The 12665-nt window shown below is 43.0% G+C and overlaps 1 protein-coding gene across 1 annotated transcript; it reads left to right on the top strand.

Annotated features, from left to right (window-relative positions):
- The first annotated feature begins 9478 nt into the window (after window positions 1-9478).
- On the top strand, window positions 9479-11661 carry LOC139552443 (uncharacterized). The gene is made up of 5 exons (XM_071364194.1): window positions 9479-9615; window positions 9789-9896; window positions 9995-10273; window positions 10402-10506; window positions 10619-11661. The coding sequence occupies exons 1-5, from the start codon at window positions 9600-9602 to the stop codon at window positions 11014-11016; spliced, it is 906 nt and encodes a 301-aa protein (XP_071220295.1). The 5' UTR covers window positions 9479-9599; the 3' UTR covers window positions 11017-11661.
- Window positions 11662-12665: the final 1004 nt, after the last annotated feature.

The raw sequence follows: 12665 nt of genomic DNA, 5'->3' as shown, positions 1-12665 counted from the left end.
TTTGAATAAAAAATACTGCTTCAAGTCTTTGTCACAAATAAATGTTTGGATTCTTGTTGCTCTTTACTAGTTCATTATTACTTTTTGAATTATAACCATTTTGCATTTGCATAAATGCTCCATAGGCAATAATGGTAAATTCTAGGTTCACCACTGCTCTTGAACCGTTTAAATGCCCAGTACAGTCAAAAACATGACTTATATATATTTTCACACTATGAGGTTGGAATAATACTGTGAAATTGTGAAAATGATGGCAATGCCCTTTTAATGTAAGAGCTGTTTGAAAATACTGCCTGAAATTGCTGCCTGTTTTGGAGTTTTGGCCTGCCTGGTGACCAGGCAGTAAATTAGTTTATAGACCAATAAAAAAGAGAGTTCCAAACATCTCTGCCAATAACAGGTCGTTTTCAGTAATTTTTCAGCCAATAACAGTTTGTTTTCATTTTTCCCCTCCCCACTCAGACCACTCTGAGTATAAATAGTAATTTTGCTGTCTCTTGGTGTCTTTCCTATATATAACTCATATTCTATTTTTTTATTTTTTATTTAATGTAATATCTTATGTTGTTCTTGTCTTATTACTGTTCTGTACTTTGTCATGTATTTGTACGTTTTATGTGGACCCCAGAAAGAGTAGCTGCTGCATGTGCAGTAGCTAATGGGGATCCTAATAAACTAAACTCCCAGACAGTCCTAGCTAAATTATTGCGCGAGAAATTGCTCTTTGCTAAGAACACATTTTTTCACAAAATGTTTTACAAATTTAATCGAAAACAATCACACTGCGGTACTTAATTGTTACCCAGAAATTATTTGATATTCGGATAAAAAAAGGCTGCATTGGACCTTTAAGTTACAAACACCATGACCAACATTGACATGTGCAGAATGACTTAGCCAGACTGGCCTGACTGCATTCCTGTCAGATACAACCAGAGGGACAACCCACTGGGCAAAAACTGTTTGAATCAACGTTTTTTCCACATCATTTCAACAAAAAATGTAATGTTATGACATTGAATCAATGTTAAACTGATTGGATATGAAAACGGGTGACCCATCATTCAGGGCACGTGGAGCAACCAAAAATAATATACACTGCTCAAAAAAATAAAGGGAACACTAAAATAACACATCCTAGATCTGAATGAATGAAATATTCTTATTAAATACTTTTTTCTTTACATAGTTGAATGTGCTGACAACAAAATCACACAAAAATTATCAATGGAAATCAAATTTATCAACCCATGGAGGTCTGGATTCACACTCAAAATTAAAATGGAAAACCACACTACAGGCTGATCCAACTTTGATGTAATGTCCTTAAAATAAGTACAAATGAGGCTCAGTAGTGTGTGTGGCCGCCACGTACCTGTATGACCTCCCTACAACGCCTGGGCATGCTCCTGATGAGGTGGCGGATGGTCTCCTGAGGGATCTCCTCCCAGACCTGGACTAAAGCATCCGCCAACTCCTGGACAGTCTGTGGTGCAACGTGGCGTTGGTGGATGGAGCGAGACATGATGTCCCAGATGTGCTCAATTGGATTCAGGTCTGGGGAACGGGCGGGCCAGTCCATAGCATCAATGCCTTCCTCTTGCAGGAACTGCTGACACACTCCAGCCACATGAGGTCTAGCATTGTCTTGCATTAGGAGGAACCCAGGGCCAACCGCACCAGCATATGGTCTCACAAGGGGTCTGAGGATCTCATCTCGGTACCTAATGGCAGTCAGGCTACCTCTGGCGAGCACATGGAGGGCTGTGCGGCCCCACAAAGAAATGCCACCCCACACCATGACTGACCCACTGCCAAACCGGTCATGCTGGAGGATGTTGCAGGCAGCAGAACGTTCTCCACGGCGTCTCCAGACTCTGTCACGTCTGTCACATGTGCTCAGTGTGAACCTGCTTTCATCTGTGAAGAGCACAGGGCGCCAGTGGCGAATTTGCCAATCTTGGTGTTCTCAGGCAAATGCCAAACGTCCTGCACGGTGTTGGGCTGTAAGCACAACCCCCACCTGTGGACGTCGGGCCCTCATACCACCCTCATGGAGTCTGTTTCTGACCGTTTGAGCAGACACATGCACATTTGTGGCCTGCTGGAGGTCATTCTGCAGGGATCTGGCAGTGCTCCTCCTTGCACAAAGGCGGAGGTAGCGGTCCTGCTGCTGGGTTGTTGCCCTCCTACGGCCTCCTCCACGTCTCCTGATGCTCTGGACACTACGCTGACAGACACAGCAAACCTTCTTGCCACAGCTCGCATTGATGTGCCATCCTGGATGAGCTGCACTACCTGAGCCACTTGTGTGGGTTGTAGACTCCGTCTCATGCTACCACTAGAGTGAAAGCACCGCCAGCATTCAAAAGTGACCAAAACATCAGCCAGGAAGCATAGGAACTGAGAAGTGGTCTGTGGTCACCACCTGCAGAACCACTCCTTTATTGGGGGTGTCTTGCTAATTGCCTATAATTTCCACCTTTTGTCTATTCCATTTGCACAACAGCATGTGAAATGTATTGTCAATCAGTGTTGCTTCCTAAGTGGACAGTTTGATTTCACAGAAGTGTGATTGACTTGGAGTTACATTGTGTTGTTTAAGTGTTCCCTTTATTTTTTTGAGCAGTGTATATTTACTTTTGGGGGGGGGGCTTGCCTGTTTTGCATGTTATTTTTTCCTTAATACTTAATAAAGCTGCATATAAACATGGTCTCTTTTTGTTTTCTTGAGTAAGGCAGCTCCAAAATGCAGGTGTTTCAGCCTAGCTCAGTGCTTTCTGTGGTGGTGGGGTATGCCAGCAGAAAATACGCAGCGTTGCGCCGTGATTGGCTCAGTGTTCTGTCACTCATGGGGACACTAGTTCACCGCCAAGTCTAAGGGTAGAGCTCGAAAATTCAAGCCCCTTGGGTGCCCCCATAGAGTTACATTAGAAGTGCCCATCCAAGAAGGCTCAAGGTCATTGGCCACAGATAAAATAACACAAATCACATTATACCTACAGTAGCTTTGATTGGACTGAACATCATACTTCCAAAATCTTAGCTAACAGTCATCATCATTCTTCAAATCAACAATCTACAGGCAAATCCTATTTAATCCTTATCATATGAAGATAAATAATCAAGAGAAATTATAGATAAAATGTATCGGTGCTCATCTGCCATTGGACATAAATATTACACAACAAGTTGGAAATCGCTAATTCAACAATGAGTGGTTTGGAAGGAATCAGTGGCTAACTGCAAGCATTGCAAAGCAATCATTAGCCTGATATTCAGTGGAGTGGCTGTGTGGTCCCAAGTCTATTAATGGTCTCTTTTCCTAGTTTAAAATGATAAATATTCAACATTGGCCATGCTGTCAATGAAGCATGATTTGTGCCACGCTCAAAACAACTGTTAAGTCGGAACTGCAAAATATTTGTAATACATTTTCTGAATCAGTCATCTAAAGTAATGCTTTGGTTCTAAGGATGGTAAGTGTACAGTTAAGATGGGGGCGGAACTCAATCTTTGAGAATACCTCTGTATTGGAATGTTGTGAAGCATGTTTTTTTTTTTGCACCGTATTTGTGGAACAATATTGAAAATGTTCTTAAATTGGTTGTTTTGGTGCCTTGAGGGCAATTCAGAAACCTGACTGAGGACCTTATTACTGATGAATGTGTTTGTTTTTATTAATGTTTTTAATTTCACCTTTATTTATTTTACTTTTATGACCGTGTTTTGTTTCTACCGTGTTTTGTCTTTCTGTAATTTAGGGCTTGTCTGTAAAATAGACCTTGGTCTCAGTATGACTCCCTGATAAAATAAAGCTTGAATAAAAAAAAAAACACTCAATCATGCATGATACAGCTTCACTAGTACAATGGAGAATATAAGTCATAGTGTTTAATGTATCAACCAAACTGTACATGCTCTTGTGTTAATTGTGAAAAGTAAAGATAACAGATACACTATATTACCAAAAGTATGTGGACACCTGCTTGTTGAACATCTCATTCCAAAATAATGGACATTAATATGGAGTTGGTCCCCCCTTTGCGGCTATAACCGCCTCCATTCTTCTGGGAAGGCTTTCCACTAGATGTTGGAACATTGCTGGGGGACCATTCAGCCACAAGAGCATTAGTGAGGTCGGGCACTGATGTTGAGCAGTTAGGCCTGGCTCACAGTTGTCGTTCCAAATCATCCCAAAGTTGTTCGATGGTGTTCGACTGGCTCTGTGCAGGCCAGTCAAGGTTCTTGCAAACCGATCTCAACAAATGATTTCTGTATGGACCTCGCTTTGTCAATGGGGGAATTGTCATGCTGAAACAGGAAAGGGCCTTACCCAAACTGTTGCCACAAAGTTGGAAGCACAGAATTGTCTAGAATGTCATTGTATGCTGTAGCGTTAAGATTTCCGTTCACTGGAACTAAGGGGCCTAGCCCCAACCATGAAAAACAGCCCCAGACAATTATTCCTCCTCCACCAAACTTTACAGTTGGCACTATGCATTGGGGCAGGTAGCGTTCTCCTGTCATCCGCCAAACCCAGATTCGTCCATCTGAATGCCAGGTGGTGCAGCATGATTCATCACTCCAGAGAATGCATTTCCACTGCTCCAGAGTCCAATGGCGGCGAGCTTTACACCACTCCAGCTGATGTTTGGCATTGCGCATGGAGATCTTAGGCTTGTGTGTGCGCTGCTTGGCCATGGGAACCACCCTACTTTAGTTTTTTGCCTAAAGTAACCATCTGTCTTATGTAAACACACCAAACGTAACATTTAATAAAAATTTGTGTATCCCAGATTTAAGTTCACTATGTTGTGTCTAGTCTATGAGACCTGGCTGAGACAGCAGGTGGGGTAGAAAGGGAGAGAGAGCGGGAGGGTCGAAAACAGCAGGTCCAGGACAAGTTAGCACGTCCGGTGAACAGGTCAGGGTTCCATAGCCACGGGCAAAACAGCAGAAACTGGATCAGCAGCACAACCAGGTGGACTAGGTACAGGGACAGCCAGGAGGCTCTGTTCCTCCGGGAGGGAGAGAGAGCGCGATGGGAGAACTAGACAGAGCATACTTAAGTTCACACAGATAAGACAGGATAATTACACCAGGTTGGATAGACTGACCCTAGCCCCCCGGCACATAGACTATTGCAGCATAGATACTGAAGACAGACTGAGACGGTGGGGGTGGGACAGAAGATCATGTCAGTGACTAAACCCATAGTACAGCGAAAAAAGCCTGGCACAACGTGACACACCCCTCCTAGGGACGGCATGGGAGAGCGCTAGTAAGCCAGTGACTTAGGCCCCGTAAAAGGGTCAGAGGCAGAGAATCGCAGTGGAGAGAGGGGAGCCGGCCAGGCAGAGAAAGCAAGGGCCGTTCGTCACTCCATTGCCTTGCCGTTCACCTTCTCACCCCTCGGCCAGACTACACTCAATTATCGAACCTACTGAAGAGATGAGTCTTCAGCAAAAACTTAAAGGTCAAGACCGTGGCTGCGTCTCTCACATGGATAGGCAGACCATTCAATAAAAATTGAGCTCTATAGGAGAAAGCCCTGCCTCCAGCTGTTTGATTAGACATTCTAGGGACAATAAGGAGGCCTGCGTCTTGTGACCATAGCGCACGTGTAGGTATGTACAGCAGGACCAAATCGGAGAGATAAGTAGGAGCAAGTCCATGTATTGCTTTGTAGGTTAGCAGTAAAACCTTGAAATCAGCCCTAGCCTTAACAGGAAGCCAGAGAGGCTAGAACTGGAGTAATATTATATTTTTGGGGGGGGTTCTAGTCAAGATTGTATTCAGCACTAACTGAAGTTAATTTAGTGCTTTATCCGGGTAGCGGGAAAGTATAGCATTGCAGCAGTCTAATTTAGAAGTGACAAAATTAAGGCTTAGCTTTTCGGCATAATTTTTGGACAAAAAGTTTCTGATTTTTGCAATGTTAAGAAGATGGAAAAGCTCTGCCCTTGAAATATTTTTGATATGTTCGTCAAAAGAGAGATCAGGGTCCAGATTAACACCGAGGTCCTTCACAGTTTTATTTGAGACGACTGTACAACCATCAAGACTAATTGTCAGGTCAAACCGCAGATCTAATTTTTTTTCTTGGGACCTAGAACTAGCATCTCTGTTTTTTCTACGTTTTAAAGGAAAAATTTGCCGCCATCCATTTCCTTATGTCTGAAACAGAGGCTTCCAGGATAGGCAATTTTGGGGCTTCACCATGTTTCATCAAAGTGTACAGCTGTGTGTCGTCCACATACCAGTGAACGTTGACATTATGTTTCCTTATAATATCACCAAGAGGTAGAATATATAGTGAGAACAATAGTGGTCCTAAAACAGAACTTTGAGAAACATCGAAACTTACTATTGATTTGTCAGAGTACAAACCACCCACAGAGTCAAAGTTATATCTTTCTGACAGATAAGATCTAAACCAGGCAAGAGATCAATTAGGTTTTCCAATCTCTCTAAAAGAATGTGGTGACCAATGGTGTCAAAGCGAAGATTGCCTCGGTGAATGACCATCTGGGTAGGGGCTGAGTGGCTAGGATTGGAGGAAAGGGACACAAAGTAGTGATCGAAGACATGGAGGGGGGTTGCAGTAAGATTAGTAGGCGACCAGCCTCTAATAAAGTTGAGGTGAAGCGTATTTCCTGCCTTGTGAGTGGGAAGTGACTGGGAAAGGATGAGGTCACAAGAGGAAGGGAGGGGAAAGAAAGAGGTGGAAAGAAATGAATCCGGCGTCGGGAGGTTAAAGTCGTGATGAGCCATCATTGAGAAATTAGCTTATCGAGGTGTCAATCTCATTGAGGAACTCTCCAAGGACACCTGGTGGGCGATAGATGACAACAACGTTAAGCTTGAGTGGACAAGTGACAGTGACCACATGGAATTCAAATGAGGAGATAGACAGGTGAGGGAAGAGAAGAGAAAATCTCCATTTAGAAGAAATTAGTAGCCCTGTGCCAACACCGCGACAACCAGATGCTCTCGGACAATTAAGAACATATATAGTCAGATGACTAGAGAGCAGCTGGAGTAGCAATGGGAAATCTTTAGGGAAATCCATGTCTCAGTCAGAGCCAACAAGTGTATGGACTGAAGTGCAACATAGGCTGAGATGAGCTCAGCCTTATTCACTGCAGATCGGCAGTTCCAAACACTGCCTAAGAATAGGAATTCAACATGGGTGTGTGCGTGCAGGGTACACTAAATTAGAAGGGTTGCAGCCACGGGTTCGGGAGCGTCTGTACAATGTACAGGGAGAGGAGCGAACTGGGATGGGAAACACACATACTTGCCAAAGCTTCAAAAGAGCTAAATGAGATCAGAAAATAACTAAGTAAGATACGCAAGTAAGAGAGTGGTGTGGAGCCTTCCTCTTTCCGTTCTCAAACAACTCTGCAGAACGTCTTTGTTTCAGCGACAGTCTTCGTTTTGGTGACAATACTGCCGCTGAAAAAAATAGAGGAGACTGAAGTACTAGCACTAAATGCCTAGCAGAGGTGAAAGACACACCTCCCAGCACTGATTGTTGATTGCCTGGCAGAGGTGAAGGCAACGCTCCCTACAATACAACACACCCACAATGTAGTAAGACTGTTACACAAAATGGCCTGAAATGAATCCAAGTCCACAACGACAGTCACAAGTGCTGAGAGAGAGATTAAAGTAGATGTGACGTGTCAAAATTTTGATTGATGACCCTATGTGAACTCTATGTGAACCCTATGTAGTGATGACGTGTGCATGTCTTCTGGTCAGGCAAGCCTGGTTAGGTGGGGGCTATGGGGTGAGTAAGGGTCCATTTGACAGGCCGTTAATGATTGATGACCCAAGCCTGATTTATGACCCTATGTCATGTAGAAGGGTGCATGCCCAGGGGGGTTGGTGGGGTTGAGTAAGTGACCATGTGTCAGGTCAACCTGTTACTGTTTCTCACGGTTTGGGTTGGTTAATGCCCCTTATAAAGCCGCTGAACAATTCCTGTTTAAGAGTGCACAAGATAACCCCCTGAATATTAAACAAAAATGACACCTATGCCAATTTTAGGGATGTTATGCTCGGCTTGTCATGAACCCAGTGACCAAAGCCTTGAAGAAGTTCTGTGTGAAGCTCCAGAATGTTTTAAAGGATTTTTGGGTACGAGTGAGGGCCCTATGTCTTACATATTCCACCCTGAGGATTCTACGGTAAAGATATTCACAGACAGTGGATCCAAACCCATTTATCAGGCAAAACCTGGGATTTTTTCTCCTGCTCTGGGGATGAGAGAATGGCTAAAGATCAGGTTGGCTCTCTGTAAAATTGAACAGGCTCTGAGTGGTACACAGCTGCCGGGCTATGCGTTGGAAGAACAGGTCTGCGGACGCAGTGATCTGAAAGCTCTAAGAATCGCTTCAATGGACTATGCCCCTAATAACAAAGTGACAATTTTAGCCTGTGAATTTTATGATGGTGCTAATGCTACAAAGTCTGTCAATTCTCCTGTAGCTTCCAGAGCCTGCAAAGATGTCAACTTTTTTATGCCTGTGTTTAGTTTTAAATGGTTGGATTATCCGATTTTCATAACCCTTATGAATAAGCTGGACATTCTCTTCCAAAATGGGGAACAGTTAAAGCGCTGGGCGAGGCTTTCCTTGAGACAGAGTCAAGACCAAAAGGCCCGACGGAGGATCTACCCCTGGAGTGAAAACTTACCAAGTGTTGATGTACCTAGCAAGAGAGCCTTGCCTTTTGAGGGCGAACTCGACACGGACAATGGCGGGTGGTTGCATAAGCCCCCTGGATCTGTAAGAAAGGCATCGTAAAAGACCTTAAGAATGTAAGGATATAAAATGTATGTACTAAATATTTTGAATGAAATAAATGGTTTTAAAATCAGAATCTCACCACGTTATGAACTCTCGCGTTTGTTCACTCTTAGCGCAGTCTGTCCCTGAGAAAAAACTTGCGGAAAAAGCCATGTGCGCGCGTATGTGCGTGAGGGAGTTTTCTTTAGTGGGTGTGTGTGTTTCAAAAACAGAAAAAGTGGGGGCTGGGGTGTGTGTGTTAAAAAAATACCCTTGCATCTGCGCTCAAGGCTCTCTCTCTCTCTCTCTCTATGCCGGGGGGGTCGTTTGAAACCAAGGTTTACACTAGCCTGCAAAACAGATGCCTACCCCCCAACAATAATATTGTGTCTTACGACTCCTAATCTTAAAGGCCTTTCATAAAACTATTTTTTAGGTGGGGTAAAAAGTCATTCATCCCAGCGATGTCGAGACCACCCCACCCCTGCATCTAGGTGCTAGCACCCCGGAGATTTTAGAAGATCCAAAAGGATCCTAATGTTTAGACACACCCAATACCATGTGTTTGAAATGTGTCAAATATACCATGGGCGGGGGTATAGCCCGAAAAAACGACAAACCCCAAATGCTATGTAAAAATCATTCAGGGGTTTTTCTCTAGGTCGTAGGGTACAAAAGCGCTAGAAACCAGGGGCAATGTTAGCAGCGTTTTAGTTCCGATGCAAACAGCACCTCCAGAAACTCCAAGAATCGTTATCGGACTGAAGCGTTAAAAAGATAATCGGGGAAAACAGTCTAATGGATCTATCGCAAGGTGAGTTCTTGAAATAAATCTTTATATTAGATTTGGTTGTTGTGGGGAATTGTTTGAAAAGCGGGGTATGTTATAGAAATATTAAACAATCATTAGGACCAGTATGCTTACCGTATAACAAGGCAATATTAGCTAAAGTGATTATAGCTTTAATATTGTCGAATGTTTTATAGATTCTGAAGCATTCACGCAGATACTCCGAGGTATAACTGAGCTCGAACCATCCAATGGGGCTCCGGAACAAAGTGCAGACAAACAAACGCCTACCCTGAATTGTAAACGTAAGTAAGCTCCAAGAATTCCATACATAAAAATATTTATACCTTAAAAACAAAAAGTGTGGGCTTCTTATATTAAAAGTTATTTTATATGTTTACAGAGGACCTAAAGCCTAGAAGGTTAAACGAGGCCCTATGGAGCCTGAACGGTTTCTGCCAAGCATATGACTACGAGACAATTATCCCCTATGACCCGGATGTTTTTACACACAAGCCACGAACACAGGATTTAAACGCCAGGTCAACTCCCCTGGGACAGGACAACGTTGTCCCCCATATTTCTAAACACCAAAGGATAATTAGTGCTCAGATCCACAGTTCCGCTTCACCCGAACAATTCTACTTGGCCGATATTCACGAGACCTCGTTCCAAGGACAAGGTATGAATCAATTATATATTATTATTTATAGCGTTATTTTATTATTTTTTTATTTATATATTTTTTTTTTTTATGCCGGAATATGTTAAAACCAGGCCTTATATTGTTTTTTTTCTTTTTTTTTCCAGGCTCAACATCTACCGAACCTGCAGATGCTGTAATACTGGCTGAACAAAGACATCAGCCCCTGGTTTCAGAACTTCTTCAGAACAGCCCTCGTCAAAAAAGCCGAGGTATTTAATTAATGTATTGTTAATATATAGGCTTATATCTGAAATGTATTTGGCATTTTTAACATATTTTAGGGTTAATAACCTATTTTTGTATGTATTATTTTTATTTCAGACTCCTCACCGGCTTATAAAGAAAACACACAAACATCGGAGGATGCCCAGACAAGCATCCCCGAGGAGGCTCCAAAGACACCAGTCAAGAAAACAGCGAAACCTGATGATTTCAAAGATTTAAATGACATTTCTGAGGTAGACGATTTGATGTTCTGTGAAGCTGCCAACCTTCTTGAATCGGCCAATTCTGTGGGGGCAACAGCAGATTCTGAAATAGACCAAGACCGTTTTTTCAAAGCGTTTACCCTGGGTTTAAAATCACGAAAGGCTCTACTCCAGAGGCGCATGTGTATTCTACTCGAGCATCAATACAATCAGGATGTGTCATTCTGGCGTAGCGAGCTACCCCGTATGTTAAAAAACATTAGGGCTAAAACAAGCAAATACCGCTGTTAAAAAACACACATGTAAACACACACACACACATCCTTAATTAGACAAATGGCGCCCCCTATAGACCTAAGTGAGACAATTGAAACCCTCTTAGCCATGATCCCTACAGAGCTCCAAGATATAGTTAACCATATGAATGATTCGGGGGTAATTGACATAATGACAATAGATGAAAATCTATTATCACAGATTCCCTCCGAACTCATAGACATTATTACACGTATGAATGAGTCAGGGCCTTCCGAGGAAAACATGTTATCACAGATTCCCGAAACCATCATATCTCTAATTACCCAGCTTAACGCGAGCCCTAGGTTTAATTCGGCCCCACATACACCTCTAAGACAGCCTTTAACAACATTGTCCGAAGAGTCTGAAAGTCAATATGATGTTTTTGAACAGTTGGACAAATGTCTAGCAAATCTGGAGGGGGGCGGTCTTGAGATCAGTGTACAGAACGAGAGCCCTAGGTTTAATTCGGCACCCCAGACACCTATAAATCAGCCTTTAACACCAATGTCCGAAGAGTCTGAAACCCAATACGATGTTTTTGAACAGTTGGACAATTGCCTAGCAAATCTGGAGGGGGGAGGTCTTGATCGAAGTGTACATGTTTTGCGTCGAAATAAATTCAGCAATATTGAGGTTCGACAGTTTTTCAATTTCGCATGGGGGGGTCAGATTCGGGAATATGCTGTGTTTTACGTAATGCTTATGGACACTTTGAATGAACTGTTAGCTAGGATTAGAGATTATAGCGAACCTAGGGATCTCTTACAGTTGGAAATTTGTGGAGACAGTCTACAGAGCAAGGTATCGCTTATTTTACAGAATGGTGAAGCAGAGCTTGAACAATTTGTTAAACTGCTAGAACGCCTTGTTCAGTCAAATTTAAACGTGCTAGCAGATAGGACCCTCGAACTTGTAGTACAATTAGTACGACAACCACAAGGGGGCGGGGGTCAGAGAAGAAAGCTCGAGAGTTTAATGCAGTCCGAAATCATAAGCAATAAAAGGGCCTATCTCATAAACGTTCCCAATCCAGGTAATAAGCTGTGTTTTGCCATAGGTTTGGCCCACTTACTCAGCCCAGGATGTACTGATCAAGCCGCGTTACAAAAAGCTCGAGAGCTACAAACTGCGGTGGGTCTCGGTATACAGGATGCTGTGGCTTTCTCAGACATAGTCAAATTTGAAAACTTTCTGAACATCAAGATTGTGGTTTTGTACCACAGTAGGGCTAATGACGCTCTCCTCAAGTTCCAAAATATACCCGAACCACATCCTAAGACTATGTACTTTTATGTGCAAAATGAGCATTACTATGCCGTAACTAACATCACAGCCTTTTTAGGCGCTCCATATGTCTGTCCAGCCTGTCATACCGGCTACACACGCATGGGGGGGCACTCGTGCCGTTACAACTGTTCAGTATGTCTGGATAAACATTGCCCTATGCAGCCGCTAAACTTGACCCCCTGTGCGGATTGTCACCGCACATGTCGTTCGGCCTACTGTTACGAAAAACACAAAACTGAAACATGGCATCCCAAGGCATGTAAATCTGTAAGCAGTTGTGACATTAACAAGAAATGTCCAAAATGTCATTGCAATTACAACCTTAAAATAGATAGCCCTAAACCTCATGTTTG

The sequence above is a fragment of the Salvelinus alpinus genome, chromosome 24 (assembly GCF_045679555.1).
Source record: "Salvelinus alpinus chromosome 24, SLU_Salpinus.1, whole genome shotgun sequence".
In the NCBI taxonomy this organism is placed as follows: domain Eukaryota; kingdom Metazoa; phylum Chordata; class Actinopteri; order Salmoniformes; family Salmonidae; genus Salvelinus; species Salvelinus alpinus.
Note: the sequence above shows the minus strand (reverse complement) of the source record. Positions and strands in the feature narration are given on the sequence as shown.